General features: G+C 39.9%; 1 protein-coding gene across 1 annotated transcript; it reads right to left on the reverse strand.

The window, feature by feature from the left end:
* Nucleotides 1-1886: 1886 nt before the first annotated feature.
* On the reverse strand, nucleotides 1887-17751 carry cenpn (centromere protein N). Its single transcript, XM_022251842.2, has 8 exons — nucleotides 17450-17751; nucleotides 13131-13176; nucleotides 12065-12124; nucleotides 10740-10822; nucleotides 8753-8926; nucleotides 7328-7505; nucleotides 5310-5437; nucleotides 1887-4563 (listed from the first exon to the last, which is right to left on the reverse strand). The coding sequence occupies exons 1-8, from the start codon at nucleotides 17636-17638 to the stop codon at nucleotides 4330-4332; spliced, it is 1092 nt and encodes a 363-aa protein (XP_022107534.2). The 5' UTR covers nucleotides 17639-17751; the 3' UTR covers nucleotides 1887-4329.
* Nucleotides 17752-20980: the final 3229 nt, after the last annotated feature.

Consider the following 20980-nt stretch of genomic DNA (forward strand, 5'->3'; position numbering starts at 1 on the left):
TCAATGTGTGTGTATATATGATGGACGTTCGGCTTCTATATTGTGGGTCTGTTTGTGTTTACACTTTGCTGCTTGTTTGCATTGTATGTCTATTGTTGCGTCTTTCTATACTGCTATCTCCTAATTGGACGATCAAACGTCGATTTTTCCTGATTCCTGGATGTCGCGAACTGGACTAACTTTGACAGAAGCCTTACATACATAACCTTTACTGCAAATACGCTGCAGTACAATTTTAGTAATAAAAACTTCTTTTTCAAAAGCCATAACCCTAAAAGAGCTAGGGCGGAATCCAGTCCTGCCAAGCCATTTTTTCGATACCTCCCAGGTGCACTATTCAGGAGCTGAGCCTTTAGGAGTTTTTGGAGTAGGTTAATACATTTTGACAACAGTTTTGTAAAACTCGAACATACCGTACTCCCGCAGCGCCCATTTTCCCCGAGACAGGTCAGCCAAACGTATACTTTTCGATTGCCGTGGTCAATGTACGCGGGCTGCCATGCGCGTGGCCCTTCTTTTCTATGACCGTAACAACAAAACCACAGGTCAGATTTAGACGGAACTCCACAGTTATACTGATGAGTGTTTTCACATGCATGTGAAGTTTACAAACATCGAGCATGGGACAGCAGAGTTGTTTTGAGCGGCAGAATCCCCCCCCCGGCGATGAGATTGTCCGGACCCGGCTCTAGACTCAAAAGGAACCCCGTCCTGTCAAAGTTACAGAAAGCATTTCGCTAAACGTTCGGTTCGGTCTTTCAAGTACATGTACTTGGGGGGAGTAACATTGATATTAGCTGAATAGAAGTGTAGCACAAGAAAAATCAGTGCTAAGTGTAATCAATTTCTGTATTTTCTGAGGAGAATGAAATCATTCAGTGTCCAAAGTGATATTTTGTATCTATTTTATCAGGCAGTCATCCAATCTGTTTTTTCATTCTGTAGTGTAGTGTGGTGTCATGGGCTGCCACATGAGAACATTCCAAAATTGAATCGCATTATAAAATACGAATACGGGTTGGTAGGCGCTGACATTAAGCAGCTGGATACTTTATGTAGTAAGTAAAGATATGGAGAACAAAGTCCTGACCATTGTGTCTGACAGCAATCACCTGCTTCATCCCGGTGTTGTTAAAAGCAGGCCTGGTAGGATCAGACAACTTCGGCTGACCACCAATAGGCTGAGGAATTCCTTCATCCCTATACGTCCATTAGACATTACAATAGCAATGTTTTCTAACGTATTGCTACTTCAAGGTTTTTAAAGGGGATGGTATTTTGTGTCTAGAGGTATTGTTTCATGTTTTGGTGTATAAGTAAATGTGGTCGACTCGGACTGTATAATTGTCTAAACATTTGTGATTACATGTATATTCTCTATATTTTAATTTAGTGGTCTAACTATGAACTCTTGCTGTGGATTTTGATGTGTTTTTATTGACTGGGACAACAATTTTCATGAGATACGGACCCGGGTGCCACATGACTTTTGGACGGACAAACGGCTCGACCGACGGCCCAAGTTATCAATCTTATTCGATTCCGATAATCGTTCAAGCTTGCCTCAATACCAGGGGAAACATCTTGGCAATAGACACAGGTGCTGTAAATCCAATTCACAACGAAACCAATAAATTACATGTACATTGTATATTGTTACATGTACCGCGTATGGAGATAAGGACCCGGCTGCCAAAAACGCGCACGCACCTGTCGGAGGAAAAGCACAACCACGTGACCAAGCTGATAATTTGCGCTATTACAATTATATTTTGTATGTTTAACAATTGCGACATGTATGCCACAAAAATCGCCGCAATGGTAGCTTTTAACTTATGTAAGATTCGATAGGTAAAATGATCTAAAGAGAAAGATTTCCTATTGCATTTGTTTAGTTAGACTTGTGTGTCCTTTAATTCTCTTTCAGTACTAAAATGCAATTAACAATACACGTATTTCAGATTTACATGTACATCCATGAATATAAAGGCATTTTTGTAGTTAAAAATTCCAATGCAGCCAATAGCCCTGCGTTTGGGTTGAAATTCTGGCTTTTATGTGATTGTACCCGAGACGACCCAACAGCATTCAACAATCAGCCATTTGAGAATTAGATTTTAATAAAATCTGGTACACTCAGTTCTTTAAATTCACATGAACATAACAACTTGAATTCTCCACATTAAAACCACTGTTGCTATACCTCGTGATTCGGGGCAAGCTTTTGCTAAGTTACATAAGAGACGCCTTGCAACAATACACTGTTCTCAATTGATAAGAACGGCACAAAGGAACCAGTCCATCCCACAGATGGTGGTAGCTATGCAAAAGCTTGCCCCAAATCACGAGGTATAGTAACAGTGTCTTTAGTCTGGGGAATTCAAATTGTTACGTGTATGTACAATCAGATAACACAGTGTACCCGATTTCATTCAAATTTAACTCGCAAGTGGCTTATTCACTTTAGAAAGCTCGGACCACAGACAACTGAAATCAACAGCACACTAATTTGTGCAAGAAATGCTTGATTTAAGGGGGTCAAATCCGCCCCTAATATTATGGTGATTAACAGCACAACTTCTTTCTCAGGTCTAGTCAATGAAGTGCACTCTTCAAATCGCGCACTGGCAGTGCACAGACTATAGTGCCAATGGTCTTTAAAGACCAATCGTTTGTAAACACCACTCAACACAATGTTTACTATTGCTCTGCGGCATTTATACTATTTGTGTAAACGGCTGTTAAATTCTGTAGACTGGATTGTCACTGGTTTACAAGACTATACAAGAAGTGTTAAGAATAATGTATGCTTCAGTGAGTAGCAACGGATTGATCAGCCAATTTTTGAGAAACTCATCAATAGAAATATCTTGGGCTGTTAACAGCATTCTTAGCCAGTAGCCATAAAAAGTTAAAAATATATTTCTAAGTTAAAAGAAAGAAATTTAAAACAGTCATTTCGCTCAAGTGTGGCACATCAAATTCAACACTGGTACAAATACATGTACTTCTACAGAAACTTTGGGCAAGTCAACATATTTAGTCTAGCATTTCATCTAACAATTTTCCATTGCTAAACTTTTGCCAACAGAAGAAACGTTTTCAAAATAAATATGTAGCTCAGCTAGCAATGAAGCTACAACCACTTCCAAAGTGCAAAAACATCCTTTTTGAAATGGGTAGTTTCAATGGCACAAGTTAAAAAATACTGAATGCTTCGTATAGGCACAACTGTAATCTGTGTTAGATATTTAAAAGTGACAGTATTTTCTGTGTTTTTCTGTTACATATGGAATGGTACTCATACTTTCGTGCTTCAGTTTTGTGCCCATTCCATAGAAAACTGGTTGGTGCAGTGACTACATTGTATAACTATGCACTGGGCAAGAGACCAACAGTACGAAGTTGAAGGGGTCAAGACAGTTTGCCTATTAGTGCTGTGCTTTATTAAGTGTCTTGTTATAATGGTTGACACTATTTATCAGTACAATAACTCTCAGGTGTTTTGTGTTGCATGCCAGATGAAAGCAATGACAGAAACATTTCAGGACTGCCAACAATGTAACTGTATGAGAGTCGAGCATAGGAATGGGTGTAGCCGTAGCACTGGAAGCTGGTTACAGACAACACCAACTGTCCCATGCATAAAAACATATATGACATTGCTGCCGTGGTAACAGTCAAAGTAGCTGTCCTTTAACAGAAAAAAATACTTCCAGGCTGGGATATGATTTCATTGCTTAGTAAAGGACAAGCCACAGAGATGTTGAGCCAATTTACCATAAAGAGTGCCACACAAAAGTTGCCAATCAAAGGCCCTTTTTATAGTGCATTGTAGGAACTGATCAACAAATTCTATTTTCCTACTGCGCGCGATAACTTATTCCCAAAATTTGCTTGTCAGGGAAGAAAAAATGGAAGTGTATATTGTGTAGTTGAAGTAGCATTTTTAAGCTAACCTTTCTTCTTTCTGTTGCATGGAATTTTACAGCCTATCAACATTTTCCACAACTTTTCTACTACGCTCAAATGCTAATCAGGGCAAGATGGCAGTGCTTTCGTTCGATCAAAAACTTGAAACATGGTCTTTTCAGGGAAACCTCTTGGTGGTGCACTGTATGTGAATCGCCCCTTCACTCATCTTCATCGCTTCACTTCTTTTGATTTCTTTAGTCTGATATGAGCATGATCGCATGACAACGACCAAAAGTTCAATTGCAGGAGTCTTAATACACTCCATACATGCAAACTGGCAGCAGTGAACGTATCATTACCCATAATGAGGGGCATTTTGGAACAAAGGTTGCATGTGACTGTTGTCTGGACATTTCACTTCTGTTCTGGTCGAACTCGCTTCTTGTCTGCCAGCACAAAGTGGTTCTTGGCCAGCGAGTGTACATTGCCAAGGTGGTGGGGCAGTGGCAAGGAAGTCAGCCCGACCTTCCCCAGCTCCTTAATACCCTCAAGGACGCTGGAACCTTCAAACTTGACCTTGCAGTGGAAAGGTTCCTTGCGGAGGGCCATCGCCGGAGCGAATTCGGACCCTCGGAACCTGGTTTCAAGCTGGTGGAGGAACAGAGAAGGTGACGAAAGTGAAACAAGTGTCCTGTCTGGATCTATAGCAAGTATATTCCAACAGAGAATCTGACACCTTTTATCGAGGGCCTAACATTATGTTTCTATGCTTCATCTTTCTCTTTGCCTTTGAGAAAGATTCTGCCTGGATCACATCAGGCCTTTTTACTCTTGTGATTTTTTCAGGCCATTCAAATCAGTAAACAGTTGTACCAACTTAATTGTTTTGCACTGCAGAGGTCTGACAACAGCAGTGGTTCCTACAAGCACTCTTAATTTCAATCTGTAGCCTTACATGTATATTCAACCTTTAGGCCCTCAGCATTTCATGCATTTGATTCTGCACTATGTACAAGAGTAACTTTGCAAACAATGCATGTATTCTGCAATTCATGATGTACACAAAATACAATTTAATTGGCTTAGCACAACTGGCTCTGTGCTGTATGTGCAGTCTGAAGTTACAAATTCAGCTAGTTTGGCCATTTACGATCCCCAGTGCCTACATGCATGAGGGGAGCTTGGAAGACTTTGCAGTCTCTAATCTGTGGTCCTGCTCAGAACCTCTCCATGAATTGGTTATCTCTCTAACACCTTCATACATGTCATACTTCTGTCAACTGTAGTCAGCATGTCTGGTGATTCTCACTCCGCTGGCCAATGCATTCTGTGGGAGCTTTGCTCAATCAACGCATTTTATATGCAATGTTTCCTTCAATGCTAATCAGTCCTACCCTGTATTCTATCTTCTGTAGCTTGGGCTGCTCATTGGATCCGAACGCATGGAGAATCTGTTGTTCCCTCTGTTCTTTGTCAGCCTGATTTTCAAAGACAATGTCTGAATCTGACACGTCTGTCGAAGCTGGTAGATAAACAAGTGCAGAGAAATCAGAAACTTTTTAAATTTTTTTTTTTGAAACCACAAATTTCTAGTTTACGGATAAAATGTACGTGCATAACAACCATGTGTGGTCTTTTATTAGATTCATGTAGTACTAGTTAAAGGAACCAGGAAATAGAAATATTGTTATAAATTTTACTTCAACCCTTGAAATTGCATCTTTGGGTTTCAATTAACTCAATTTGAAATTTTTGTTTTGCAATTTTAACCCAAATTTTGATGCTTTTTTGGTTTTATGGTAATGCATATTTGCATATTCATGAGCAGAACTATGATGTCATCCAAGGCACTGAATCTCATTCTCAATGTTGCACTGACTTGTGCATTGAAAATTTCTAGATTTTTTTCACCACTGTTATGGCAGATTTCATTTTCTTTGACAATTTATTGCTGTGTATTGAAGTATATGGCAACTATCAAGCAAAAAATCCTTTTCACAGAAAAGTTCTCCAATAGCAAATTTGGGGTTCACAATTTGAACATGAAAACATGAAACCTGAACCATGTCTTTCTGGATTTAAAACGTACATCAAAGCAAAAGCACCCTCACTTGTCTAGAATTGTTGTCCAGCATTGTCATTTTTTTAATGTTTGAAAAAGTGCACTGTTCAGTTCACGTAACTCAAAAAAAGATGTCAAACAGTCTTCATATATGGAAGAAGAGTACAGAGATACACAACAAGTGATTCTAAGAAGAATTCATGTCCTGGATCCTTTAAAAGTCAAATACAGCATGGCCTACATATACACGTATTTCAAGGCACCCCAAGCCTAGATTACTGCAATCATATCCAGTACCTTTACTGGTACATATAAATAGTACATAAATACAGAGGTCATCCGTTTTTGTCAGTACTTTGTTGTATGTACAAGCATACAAACCGTACACTGGGAGAGAGGAAGTTAGGGGGATTTCATGCTTTTCAAAAATGTGATCTACCATTCCACGACTATTCAACAATATCTGTCCCGCTGCCGTTAATTTTTACATTCAAAGTGATCCATGTTGTAACCTTTGTCTGAAGAAAGCTTTGCTACAAGTAGTGACAATTGTGGAATTTGCATTGTTCATGCATACACTGGTGTTATTTCCCAAATAGCGACAAAACCCTTCAACCTAGTTTTAGGAATGGTGGGTCACAAATGACCAACATGAACACCAATACCAAGCACAGAAATCACCATGTTTTTCCTTCTCAGTTTGTCACCTCTAAGAAGGGGGGGGCTCCAGAGAAGAGGATGCCTTGTTCGACAAATACCCACCATAGGTCATGTGACCTACATGTAGCAGTTTCAGTCCACTGAAACAAGAATGCGTAATACATGACTGGTACCGTGCCACCACATCACAGACATACATGTATAAACGCGTAGACTGCCAGATCCTATTCATAACTACAGGGTTTTACGTGATCTGCGCAGCACCCGACTAAAATCAAAACTATGGGCAAATTCACCCCTTGGTATTGGGAATTCACACACAGTGGAAGAATTCCAGCTATAAAATTCTATGAAGCCACTTTTTGATTGAAAAAAATCCTCCATTTGCTCAATCTGGCCCATAGGGATTCATAACAATGCGGTTGCAACATTTGAAAAGAAGCAATAGCAAAATCGAAGAGTAAACAAAGTGAACGCATTCTGGGAGCACATATAAACCAATACAGGCAATGTAAGTGCGTTGCGCATAATGTGCACTGAACGCGCTGCCATCTGTCGCTTCACTAACTGTTTGCCCATCTTTTCAAAATCCCGGTTATAAGTGCACGACTGGTGGTCTATGCGTTTATACATGTATGTCTGTGTACCACATGCTGGACACGTACCTTAGAGGGAGAGACACTAATGTACCTTTTCTCTTCCTGGACGGCGCCTTGGACAGGGGATTGTGGTCCACCTGACCCAGTCGGAACTGGGAAAACCATCCCTGACTGTTGCTGTGTAGCGCCAAGGAAGCCAGAGAGTCAAGGTCACGACCTGTCAACTGGATTTCACGGATCTCACTGCAGTGGAGGCTGTTTAGTAAAGCCTGGAAGAAAAAAAAAGGGCATCACTGGGGGGGGGATCTTCTGGCTTTTGCTAAATTTACCTTTCACTTTCACAATCATACCAAATGTAAACTGTCAAAAATGACCATAGACCATGAAATCTTTATGGGGGAGGCGAGTATTACTGTGAAAAAGTACAATTTGTACGATTTTTTAAATAACGAAAAAAATTAAGTGAGCCCTGAAGGCATTTTTGTAATGGCATGTTTCCTGATTTTTACTTTATGAAGTGGTTTGTAAATGTTTCAAATGAAGTTTGAGGAGTTCAAGTTGTGCATGTTACAATGGAACTGAAATTTATAGGGAAATCAACTTGGCTTGCACCACTTCTGTGCAAAGTATGTGGATGCAATTTCAAAGGAACTTTTGCTCTTTAACAGGTCACTTGCACACAAATGGTACTGGCATAATGAAGTAGAGCAGAGGTCAATCTAGCAAAGAACAAAACAAGCTGACTCTAAATCCTGTTCAAGAGAAAAAGTAGCCCACGTGTCAAAAAGATTTCAAAAAGTAGCCAACAAGCCAAGAAGATTAAAATAAAACAAATCAAAACTGTGAAACAAAAGAAAAAGGAATGCAGACAAATTTGAACCTTTGTTACTGACTTCCAGAACGGAGTGCAAAACTCAAAAACCTGTAGGGTACAAGTAAAATCTGCAATGTTTTCTATGAGAGGGATAGTCAATTTCAGCTCCCTTGTTATTGAAAGTTGACAAACTACTATGTAGTTACCCCCTCCCCCTAGCTTCATCTCAAGATCTAGTTTGTCACCTTCCAATACCAATACCTCAGGGAGATCAATGGACTATCCATTCTCAAGCCATTGCACCCGACTGACACGACTGAATTCCCTGTACCTTTCATTCACATCCTGAAAAGTTAAAAAGCTAACAATCAACAAAAATGCATACATGCAATTCCAATTTTAGCTAATTAGGGAGTGGCAATTTTGCAAGCAGTAAGATGGCTTAATTAACCAACATTAAGCTTGTTAAGAGACACCGTAATCAGGGATATGAATGAGGTGGACAATATTCCTGGTGTCTGGTAAAGCCTTTCCCCACAACAACTCTTCGTGAGAAACATTACGGTCGGTGCTTTTCAAGTAGCTGCTTTCAAAACAGTTTGCGTTTTCATTCACTGTTAGTTTAGCGTACCTCCAACCTAAAATCTACCAGTATGTGCATGTAGAATGAGATGACTGCATCATCAGAAACGGATCCCTTACCTGCATAACAAAATCTTTGTGGGATACTCTGATGCTCGACAAGATGATGTACTGGGAGTGGGGGTGGTGTACCATGTAGACCACATTGCTGGGGGATAGTCGCTGGGACTGCGATCCCTCCTGGATTCCCAGCCGAACCCACCAGGCATCTCCTTTCGTCCTCAGACACAGATCCTACAGAGGAAAGTGTTGGTTCCAGAGAGACAAGGATGTCAAAATTCAAGGGTGGAATCACTTCTCCAGTATGGCACGTTGGATTTGACTAAATTGTACAGAAAAAATAAATCATATTCATGTAGACATACTGTAGGTTTCCTAGTTTGTCAAGTTCAAAATCTTCATCAAAAAGGCAAATGAGGTGGACAATATTCCTGGTGTCTGGTAAAGCCTTTCCCCACAACAACTCTTTGTGAGAAACATTACGGTCATTTCTGGAAGCTTCCTCATCTCAAACTGTAGATGTACATGCATTTTCACCACAAACTGATTAATTCTTCCGTCCTGACTGTGGTTTTGACAAGTAACTGTACCTGGGCTATTTCTCGTCACTTTCATGGAGACATGAAACAGGATTTTCAAGACTTCAGTAAATACAAGAAAGTTTTCTTGCAATGTTCCTACATTTGTTAATGTACATGTAGTAACAATGCAAGAAAACAAAATGGCTGTGTAATTGATTAATGTCTGATGTGAATTGACTGTGTATTGACTTCTCTTTATTTTTAAATCTAATGTAATAAACAAGAGAAACTTAAATAAAAAGCCCTGAAAGGGAAAGACAAAAAACAAAACATGTATGAATGTAAATCTTCTTTGAAGCAGTTAGAGAGAAACTTAAGCATTTTGGTTTTTATGCTGATACAATTTTACTCTGTTCCTGAGCCAATTCATGTCATCCACACCAGCACTGTTGTGCCTCCATTACTCTGTGTTGTGTATCACTTTTCTACATTTTCTTGGAGTATGTTATATTGTTTACTTTATCGTTCTTATTTGGACAAAAGCAATAAGCAATGTTTTCAAAACTTTAGCAGTAGGGAATTTTCAGGACAATTTTTGTGGTTTTTTTCCTTATGCTCTTTTGACAAGTAGCACCTTGTGTGACAAAAGCAAAATAGTTCCCTCTAAAATACACTAGACAGCAAAAGAAACTTGTCACTTCTGTCAAAGGCCACACATAAAAATTCACTCCATAGAAACGAACAATTTTTGTACACAGGTATGCTACAATACCCCTTGCTAATCACATGCCCAAATGCAAGTGATTATCTTTATAACAAAGGAGAAATTGACAAGCACAGCAACTTGGTTACAGAATCAAAAGTCACACACAAAAGCACTCTCCACCAAGCAAAAATGACCCATGGTTGGACAAAATTTTAAACAGCTAAAGACAGAGTGAACACCCGTTTTGTCAAAATGATGTGCATGAGTGATTTCTGTATAGGGATGCCGTCCTTACTGACTATGCATACACATTATTGAAAAGTAATGATTGTGACTTCTTTATTTCGTCCCGTGACATTGATTTCTGCGTAAAACCTAAGGCTCATTCGGTTACATTCTGTGACATTTGATTCAGTATCAAGTTGCTGTGCATGTCAATTTTAAAGGATTGAAACTACATGGCAAACTTGCATTGCTGATTGCAAAGAATGCATTGTCTAAAGGTTGTAGGTTAGTAGACCTTGTGTTGTTTATGTTCAGCCATGCATAAAGGTATGCCCGCATTACATGTGAAATCCTCCATACTGTTCCACGATACCATTCACACTGCCTCAACATAATGAGAGGAACTGCCGGATTTTGAAGGATTGAGGCAGTGGGCACCCCTCCACAGAACATATTCAAGAAATATTGGAGGATTTCGAAGGACTCAGACTGTATCCAAATTTTTCTATGGGGGCAGTCAGAGGATTTTGAAGGATTGAGGGTGTATCCGAGCCAAAAGGGCCTAGGCGGTTAGGGTTAATGCAGAAGCACTTACATTTTTAAAATAAAAGGATAGCTGCTTTCCAAGTTGTTCCTGAAAGGCATCAGGTGAGGTCACAACATGCTTCTCTCTGTATTCTGAAATTTAAAGAATGAAAGAGACGTGTTTGCAAAAATATTTTAACTGATGAGTGCATTCTCATAATGATACTATATATTAGCCTGGAGTCAACAAGCAGAAAGTGCAAGTGGCGCATTGAAAATGTAAAGGGAACAAACAACCTCGTCACTTTTTTTTTACTTTTTTCACTTTTCTCTTGAGGAATACCTTAAGAACTCATCACAGCTACCGTATTAACCAGTTAACGTCCGATATTCTTACATAAAAAAAAGCTGCCGGGGGTGTTTTTTTTTCGAAATTGCAATTTATTTATGACGCAACAAAGCACCATGCATAAATACGTAAACCGTGGAAATGAAAAAGAAAGTCTGAAAAGAGTGTACACCTCCTCCATGGAAAGAATAAGAAAAAATGTGTGCAGTTACACGTCATCCGGCTTGGGGTAGTTAATCCCTAATGCGCATCATTTTCTCCTAACGCACAAAATGAAACTAATCAAACTTGCTTGCATTCTGAAACTCGGGCCCAATTTCATGGCGCTGCTTACAATAAAATCCCGCGCTTACAATCTCCATTCTGTGCTAACTGCGCTAGCAGAAAAATTCTGAGCTAACCTTTTAAACACAGACTTCTTAGTTACAGGATGCACATGTACCCACCACGGCATGAGCACAGGCCAAAATTCCTCGCTAACCCATGACATATATTCACTGTAGGCATAGAATTTTCTGCTACAGCAAGCACCAATTTTTTGCTTGCAGTAAGCAGCACCATGAAATTGGGCCTAGGTTGCAGGTGATCGGTGGGGCTCTTTTCGATGCAAGCAAAATCAGTTTTTAAAATGAGCTCTATGACTGTTTGCAACAAAAAATATTCTTATTTCTGAGGTTTGGAGAAAAAATGCTTGCGCTATTGCAAGTACAAGACATGAAGAGAAAAGAAACATTCCCAAGACTATGGAATTCGGTCAAAAACGTACAAAGCTACTTAAATTCAAGGGTTACATGTACATGTAGGTCATCTTATTGTCACTAAAGGGGACACACTATACGAACCCATGCTTTACATGTATATCCAAAGTTTGCAAAGGACATGACTTCAAACAATGTTTACATTTTGAAGCAACTGGAAGAAAATTGTAAAGATTCAAATATATATCTGAATAATGCTCATCAATAAAAAAATCACTCTAAGTAAAAAGATATACATGTACACATGTCTATGTATTCGCAGTAAAATATGCTCGCATATAAACTTACCTTGTTGCTTGCTTAGTTGAAAGACACTCCACTTTTTGTTGTTTGGGTGGTTTTGTTGGTCTTCATTGCAATGAAGAAAAACAATAAGAAAGTAATGATTTCAACCTCAAGATATACAGTGTACCCTTCTCAATTACATGTATGTTCCATCCCTTTACGAAGGTTGACAATCTAAGATTTGCTGTATGGGTCATTCTATAAATTTGGGGTCCAAAAGTGTGACATTTTTGTGTCCCTGTAAGTATTACACCTGGCCTGTGTAATTTCCAAAGACACTATTTCTACTGGTTTCACAAGTACCGTAATTTGCATTAATTCATCACTCGTGGAAATTAGAGAATTGTTTTGAACTTATTGGACTCCTGATTTCTAGCATGACCCATATGTTATAGGCTGTCAACTCTACCGTTTTTGAGCCTACACACTGCCACATCTACATGTGGATACCAGTGTACTTTTAAGAATCATCTCGAACACCAACAGTCAATCATAACAACGAACAAAGGCTGATTGCAGTTAAACAGTTGAAAAATGTTTCAGAGGTGAACTTTGAGGTAACTGGAATCTCTTACAATCTGGTAACACAGCAAAACAAACGGATGAACTGGTTAAATGGGTGAACTTGATTACAAGAGCGAAAAAAAGAGAAAAGTATGAATTATGACCAATACATGCATCTCTGTTACTGTATACCTGAGTGCATACAGTACATGTACAGTATGGGACCCAGATACATGGTCTGTGCATCCATGTCCATGTACAATGTACATGTATGTGTGCTGGAAATCATTTCTCTTAATTAACATCTAAATTCACAATATTAGGTTTTTTAATTGGAAATAAGGAAAAGTTATTCAAGTATTGCTTAAATTCCATCTTTTCAAATTTTGAAGTACCAATGTTCAAAATGGCTACAAAAAGGAAAATCATATTAAAGAACTTAATTTGAGTATAAAAATTCCATTGTAAAATGCAAAAAAGACTGGTTTTGCACACTGGATCAGGGTACATTTACATGTACACTGTATATTCTAAATGCACACACACAGATAACACACAAACTTACAGATGAGGTCAAGTTGTGCAACGGCATGAGTTGTCAGCTTTTTGACCTGTGAGGACGGCAAAAGAAACTACATGTACATGTAAATGTAGAAGTCACTAACAAAGGTTGAAGACCAACCTGGAATGCTTTATTTCTGATATCTTCAAGTGGGCTTGGAGATACAGTACTACCAGTGCCGTTGCTGTGGGGATCCATTAAATGTTATAATTGGATTCAGCAGACGAAAACATTTTAGGCTGCTGTTTAAAACATCTCCCATTTACTTCTACACAGTAAGATTAAATGTACAAGCAGGAGTCTGTCATGTGACATTCTCACGGTCGGACATCCAGGAACTTCTGTACATTACAACAAATAAATTGATAATCTCTGCCCGACACTCAAAAATATTGCCAACCCATTTTTTTTCCTTTTAAAAAGGGGAAAAATGCAACAAAACAAGAAACGCTCAAAAATTACACAAGAAATGATCCCAAGCTTACCCTTTGGTATGGAAATTCACACAAGACTAGTTCATTCTCAATTTGGGCAGTGCCATGTATTGGACATGCGCGCCAGGAATGGGCAATGCTCCATTCAATTTAAAGCAAGGGTGATAAACAAAACAGCACCACTGACTCATCAGACAGAGTCACATCCGAATTATTGGCTGTGGCTGTGACTGCATGCACAAACGTACACTGTCAGAACTGCAGAATGCACAGTCCAACCTTGTTCACAAGAGAACTGTTAGGCAAAGTAAAAAAAAAGGCATGTTACTCGTCCCGATTTATTTTAAAAGGAGGAAGCCGAGCTTTTTATTATTTTCAAGACGGCCGCCATTTTAAAATTTCCTGAAACCGTTACTGTTTCCCCTGTTCAAATACATGTTAAAATGAAAAACAAAAGAACTGAACACATTTACAGTGTCGTTTAGTGTTGTATTGGTCTACAATGAACAGGTTTAGATGCATTTGCTTTAAACTGCCAAAAGTCAAGATTTACATGTATTTTTGATGATTAATTTTACAGATAAAATCAAGCACCAAATGTTAACTGTCAATGTACAATGTATCCATCACCATTTGACAAAAGTTTGCAGACTTGCGCTTTGATGAAACCAAAAAAAAAACCAAGATTCAGGCTTATGATGAACATGAATGCGTGCAGGAGTGACAGAAACATCAGCTGCACTGGACTGTTTCCCGCCCCCTCCCTGCAATGTTGCAAGTCCAAATGCATAGATGAAAATGGGATCGGGAACCAGACTACAGCCGCCTGAGTGAATTCTTTAACCCTTAGCACGCTATCAATTTATCTGTGCACTAATCCTGTGCCGCTGTATTTCCTGTGCAGCGGAACATTTTATTCACCGGCAGTAAGTCAAGTTGCATTTTCATAATGAAAGAAGCATCTTTGAGGGTTTTACAAAATAAAAAAAAATTCCCTGGTGAAATTTCCTTTCTGGTGATACAAATATAATTTTTCTAGGTGCAGCAATAGAAAAGTTATAACCTTTTGAAAATCACCAAAAATATCACCCAAAATTTAAGGTCACCTACATGTACTTTTCACACACCACACATGCTTGGTCAAGTTGGTCATGCATTACATACATGTACATGTACATGGTGTGTGTGTGTGTGCACATCTGCATGAAAGTTTGGATTCCGTTTTCTTCTGTTTCATGCATTTATCGATGACATCCTGGAAGACAGTCTATTTTATAGTCCATGAGAGTGTGGTATCTCCTGAAGCAAGGAGCGGGACACATTGGCTTATTACATTGAGCGCACATATACTCAGTCTGATGTCGTCGAACTGCTCGATTGGAGCACACTACACAGTCTGGTTTGGATGGACGTCCGGCTGGGGTGAGATTCCGATTGACAGCCAGAAAGTGTCTTTCTGTCAAGCGATTCGGTGCATCCACAGATCTTCTTCCTGGTCTTCCACCGGGTCTGGCGTATCCTTCCAGTAACCCATCCAATGGCACACGACCCCTTCCGTATCCCATCGACAATGGCAACAGCGGACTTTTCAGGACGCTGTCTAGTGCCAGGATGCAGGGCTTTCCAGATTATCCAGCTGTTGACGTAACTCACTTCCAATATGTAGACAAATACCTTTTTCCACCACTTCAGTGTTTTATGAATGTTAAGGTAATACCACATCCCTTGGTCTGAACGGTCAACTCCTCCCATGTATCTTGTGTAACACTCAATGGCGACAGGCTTATCCACCTTGCGAGGATTCTTTTGGCCTCGTGCACGAACATTTTTTTGGAATGTAGTCGCATTGTGAACAGTTGAAACAATATTCACCTGTCTTTTGTCGAACCACGACACATACAGGGCCTTTCCTTCACGAACAGAAAGAAGAGGGTCACTGGTTTTCAGCTTTGCCTTCTTTATTGCCTCTGGGGTTCCGACACGATTTGTTCGTAGGGTTCCGCATGCCCCTGTACCGTGGATACTGAGGTCATCAAAAAGGGCAGGGGATGTAAACAAATTGTCCATGTAAACATGGTGGCCTCTGTCATAGATGGGCTGACACAAAGTTGCCACAACATTGTGATACAAACCAACCTCTGTTTGGTTGTTTCGCTTGCCTTGATAAAGTTCTGATTTCCAGACATATCCCGTTTTAGATTCTGCCAAGTTCCAACAGTTCAATCCCCATTTGTGGGGCTTATTTGGTTTGTACACTTTCATGGCAGTACGTCCTTTGAATGGGATAATTGTTTCATCGACAGACACTTCTCGATCTGGGTAATAGGCTGTCTGCCATCGAGCCACAATCATGTCCATAACCTCTTTTATTTTTCCCCGTCTGTCATGATTCTCATCCGCAGGTGTAGTGAGTTGGGCATTGTCCGTGCAATGAAAAAAGGTAAGAATCAGGTAAAATCTATCCTGTGACATGATAGATCTTATGCCAGGTGCTTCCAATGTCCACTCAGTGGTCCAGTAAAGTTCGTAGTTAGCACGACGGTCAATACCCATCAACAACATAATGGCAAGAAAAGCTTTCATTTCATTGGCTTGGACTTCTTTCCATTTCTTGAATCGTGAATGTTGGCTGAGATTCTCCATCCCTCCTTTGCTTGCAATTGTTGTTGCAGCATATCGGTTTGTTTCATGAACCAGCAGATCAATGACCTCCCCATCAAAAAAATGGGAAAAAATCCCATATTCAGTTGGTTCTTCATCTGCATCATACAGCAGCTGGCCCTGCTGATGGCTGAAATTTGTCAACCAGTCGTCTTCGTACGCCCTCTGCAAGGCCTCTTTCCATGCAGCATCATCATCGGCCTTTGCCACACGATGCCGATTTTCAGCAGGGACGTCGACAGGATCCGACCCACCAATGCTGCCATTTTCCCCCGGTAAATCATTATCATTACACGTACCTTCACTGGCTTCATCGTCGTCTGAACCGCTCACAAAAGGCTCTTCAAAGTCCGAATCTCCAGAGTCAGAGTCTCCAAAGATCTCCCCAAATGCTTCATTGACATCCATTGTGCGCGCCTATTGTTTTAGCAGTGGTCGTAGCACAGAATTCCTCGGTAAATAACGAGAAATTTTCTAAGAAAAGTACGCTTCTTTACAAGTGAAAATCGTCGTTCATGTAAACATCTTGTCTGAAAGTACCCGGATAAAGGTCAGGGGTCAGTATATTCCAAGAACTCTTTCACTGAACATGCATAATGCATATCGGCGACTGGAGTCGCCGACAGCGTGCAGGGGTATTTTTAACTGGGCGACTGGAGTCGCCGATAGCGCGCAAAGGGTTAAACACGTGCTACAGTCTGAGCTCAGGGCATTTTCAAAACGAGTGGATTAGGCTCAGTCATCGGCTTTGCTGATTCCAGCCATTTGATGCAGCATTCCAAACTGACTGGAACTAGCAAAACTGAAAACCAAGCCTAACCCATTCATTTTGAAATGCCCTTAAGTTCCATACCGGTCACATTCTGGCTACAAAGTACATGTACATACATGTACAGTACATCATGTATGTGCAGACAGATTCTGGTGAACTCGCCTTGCTCTAAACACTCACGAAGACGTGTTCTGTGATCACGCATCGATTTACATGGAAAATACCAGAACAATGTGAATGAAATCATTCAATAAATGACACTAAGAAAGTGGAGAGGCTAAGGTAGGATCATCTCTGTGTGCAAAAGAAATTGCACCCACGATAAGTGGGTGCGCCGATAATTTTCAGTGCGCTGACATGAAATTGCGCATACGGATGTGTGGTTAAGGATGGAGCGGGAGTGAGAGTCCGTGCCACACTGGTGGGGCTAAACATATCCATACATGCACCCTTACCTTGGTAAGTTGAACGACACGTTCAACGAGAGCTTTACGACTGGTCTTCGATTGAGCTACGACTGTCTCCACTTCCCTCAAACTATCAGGTGAAATGAAACTCCAGTCTTTTAGATTTCTTACGAACTCATCTCTCCTGAACCTACCAAGCACTTTCCGAAGGCTGAATTCAATATTTGCGTTTATCATGGTCGATCGTGTGAGGTTAAAATTGGGGGAAATATGTTCAAATGATGGAACTTAGACGGGACAGTTCGTGAAAGTACGCGCTTGTTGATAAATAATCAGGTTCTCAAATGCCGTATGATACGAACTTCGCTATTTTACGTCTGGGTATCGGGTATCCCCATACTTAAGCAGCAATATCGCAACCGGGGAAAGGGTACTTATGATAATTTTATGCTGACGTCTTTTTAGCCATGCGTGGAAGGTGGTAGCCGTACGTCACAGAAGTATGCACACATTCAATTCGCGGCTAGCTGCTTTCTGCACTTGGGTAATCTGAAGAACCAGATCTTTTTTCTTTGGAATCTGCACTTTGTCTTGTCGCACAACCCCAAACACAAGAACTGGATACCAATTCTTTCCTTATTACTCCAAGCTATGACCAGGTTCAATGCATATAATGGTGATATGTGTACCTACATGTACAGTACGTGTACTGTACAATGTACATGTACGTATTCAACATTGATTTATTTCTAATATTTATCTAGGGTATAACTTATTCACCATGTGGTGGTCTTCCATAAAGTCCTGACTTTGACTATGTTAAAATTATATATACATAAATAAAGCTTAATGGAAAACTATACAAATTATATGAAACTAAAAACTCACACTTGATAAATTAAAATAATCTAAAAACCAAAACTGGCCCAAACAGAAAACAGTAAAACTCGTCTAAAATCATACAAAATGATAAGAGATTGAAACAAACATTAAACGTAAAAGTATAATATTACATACAAGAAAACAATACACACCATGCCAAACTCACGGGTTTTAGCAACTTTATATCAACTTGATTTTAATTGTTGTGTCCAGTGCAGCTCTTCTAAAACACCAAGACCCTTCGTAACCAGGCTTGACCAGTTTTCAAGACGTGACCGTTAACCATAACATCAAAATTCTCATACTATTTAGTTTACGCCGAGATCCAGCATTGCCGTTGTTTTATCTACGTTTAGCACCAGTTTATTGGCATCAATCCAATAAATATTCATCACCTGACATACACCATTACTCAGTTAATTTTGGTTTGATCTCGTCAACATGCGTCCCACTTTTAGAATGTAAGCGTAGTATCGTCAGCATACATATTGATGGCTCCGTCTGTAACTGAGTTAGGCAAGGTGTTTACAAAAATAGAAAAAAGCATTGGACCCAAAATGGATCCGACCTTGTTGAACACCTGTTTTCAAGTCCAGTGTTCGTGAGGTAGCGCCCTTAGAGAAAACTCTCTGCGTAAGTTTATCGAAGTACGATTTAAACCATCAGTACGTGTTAATAAATGCACAGGTTGGCTCCAAAAACACAACAAACTTTAGGTCCAGACCAGTAAATAAGTTGCCATAGATAACAGTGATAAATGTCCACACTTCAAAAAATCAGGAAAAATACTCACAAGTTTGGTGTTCAAGACACACATCATAGACACAAGCCACGAAATGCTCTAATAGCAGAGAATGTTCTACAAATCGGAATTCGGTCCGCGCAGGCAAACCCGGTTATGTACTGGCCTGCACTGCAACCTTCATACCAGTTATGATCATAGAGAGGCCACTTACATTTATATACTAAGAAACTGCGATCTCGCGTGCGCACAGGAAAAATCACAAATCGAAGTCCTTTTACAGAGTCCCACTTAGATAGAAGCCAATAGCAAAAACGATTTAAAGGGATTTTCTGAGAAAAAAATTAACAAAGCCAGAAAATCTGAGAGAAAATGATGATCAAAGTCACGTCCCTGTACCTTTTTAATGGCCCGCTCGCACTTCTTGCCACCAAGGCCATTTGTGCGCATGCGTGCATAATTATAAATTTATTAGCGAAACGAAACTTCTAGAGAACGAAACTAATATGTAGGATGAAACTAATATATATATAGGACGACAGTAATAAATACAGAACAAAACTAAAAATATAGAATGAAACTAAAAGATATAGAACAAAAGTATTAAATACAGAACGAAACTAATAAATATAGAACGAAACAAATAAATATAGAATGAAAGTAATAAATATATAGAACGAAACTCATAAAAATAGGACGGTACTAGTAAATATACATGTAGAACGAAACTAGTAAATAGGACGAAGCGCCGCCACCTCCACGCCAGACCGGTTGTGATATAGATCAAAATTTAAAATATATAGAACGAAAACGTAAAAATATATTATTATAAGACAAAGCGCCATCTACCGACCGGGGAGGGGGGCGCTATCTGGGCGCAGTCCACGGGCGTGTATAATAAAATCTGGACTTGCAATGCCCTTAATCAGCTTATAGAGTCATTGAATCCACTCGCAGCCATTTTACCGAGCCGAATAAAAAGCTTTCCTGGCAGGCCCGCCTTTGTTCTTCCTGACGTTAATAGAAGGGAGCCAATTAACCCACGCTTTTGTATTCGGCTCGGTAATTTATAAAATGGCCCCTGGTTTTTCATCCAATATAGGGTCCAGTCCACTAATTCATCAAGCCCCATTGAAAAGAATGTAAAATCAGCACCGTTCAGGGCCCAATAGCATGCACGCCAACATCCCTGAGATTTCTGAAACACAAATGAAATTCTTGTTTGGTCACTTATCTTTCAATTTCTTTTCAATTTTTTGTAGGTTAACCAATTACATTTTTAATTATTCCCACAAAACAAAATCACCCCCCCCCCAAAAGCGATTTTTCCGAAGTCTGATTGCAGCCATTTTTCAAGTGGCAACCCTCAACTTTCTCGGGCACTTAGAATCATTTTTCAACCGTAGTTTTCAGCCCTTCTGCCCTCATATGAAAGCTCAAAGACCCAGGCTCAAAGACGATTTACACAATCTCACCATTTTGGGGGCCAAACAATCTCTTTTTTCAAAAGATACTGCGGGTGGGGGGCACTTTTAATGCTAATGAGCTGGTCAGAAATTCTCACTTGAATTAGTGGTCTGCACCCCAAAGGCGATGCAAGTCCAGGTTTTTTTTATATACGTCAGGCCGGGTATGGCCATGAATAATGCAACACATGACGTAAATATGAATAAAACAACGTGTGATGTTGAATAAAAATGCACGAAATGGGACGAAAGAAATCACTACCAGCTGACTTTTGATTCAGTAACCAAGTTGCTGTGCTGTGAAGTGGCAACTGTCCAGTGTATATTACATATATGCAGCAAGGTATGAGACGGAGAGAACCCCCTCCCCCTGCTTTGTGTTGGTCATTGTCTCGCAGGAATCTGGGGAATTCCCTTCAGACATCTTGGGGGATGTGTTAGGTAACAATAGTCTGGAATGTGTAAAGGGATTGGACATGTTGGGGGGGT

Source organism: Acanthaster planci, linkage group LG06 (genome assembly GCF_054643075.1).
Source record: "Acanthaster planci isolate LZ-2023a linkage group LG06, COTS_SCS, whole genome shotgun sequence".
NCBI lineage: Eukaryota > Metazoa > Echinodermata > Asteroidea > Valvatida > Acanthasteridae > Acanthaster > Acanthaster planci.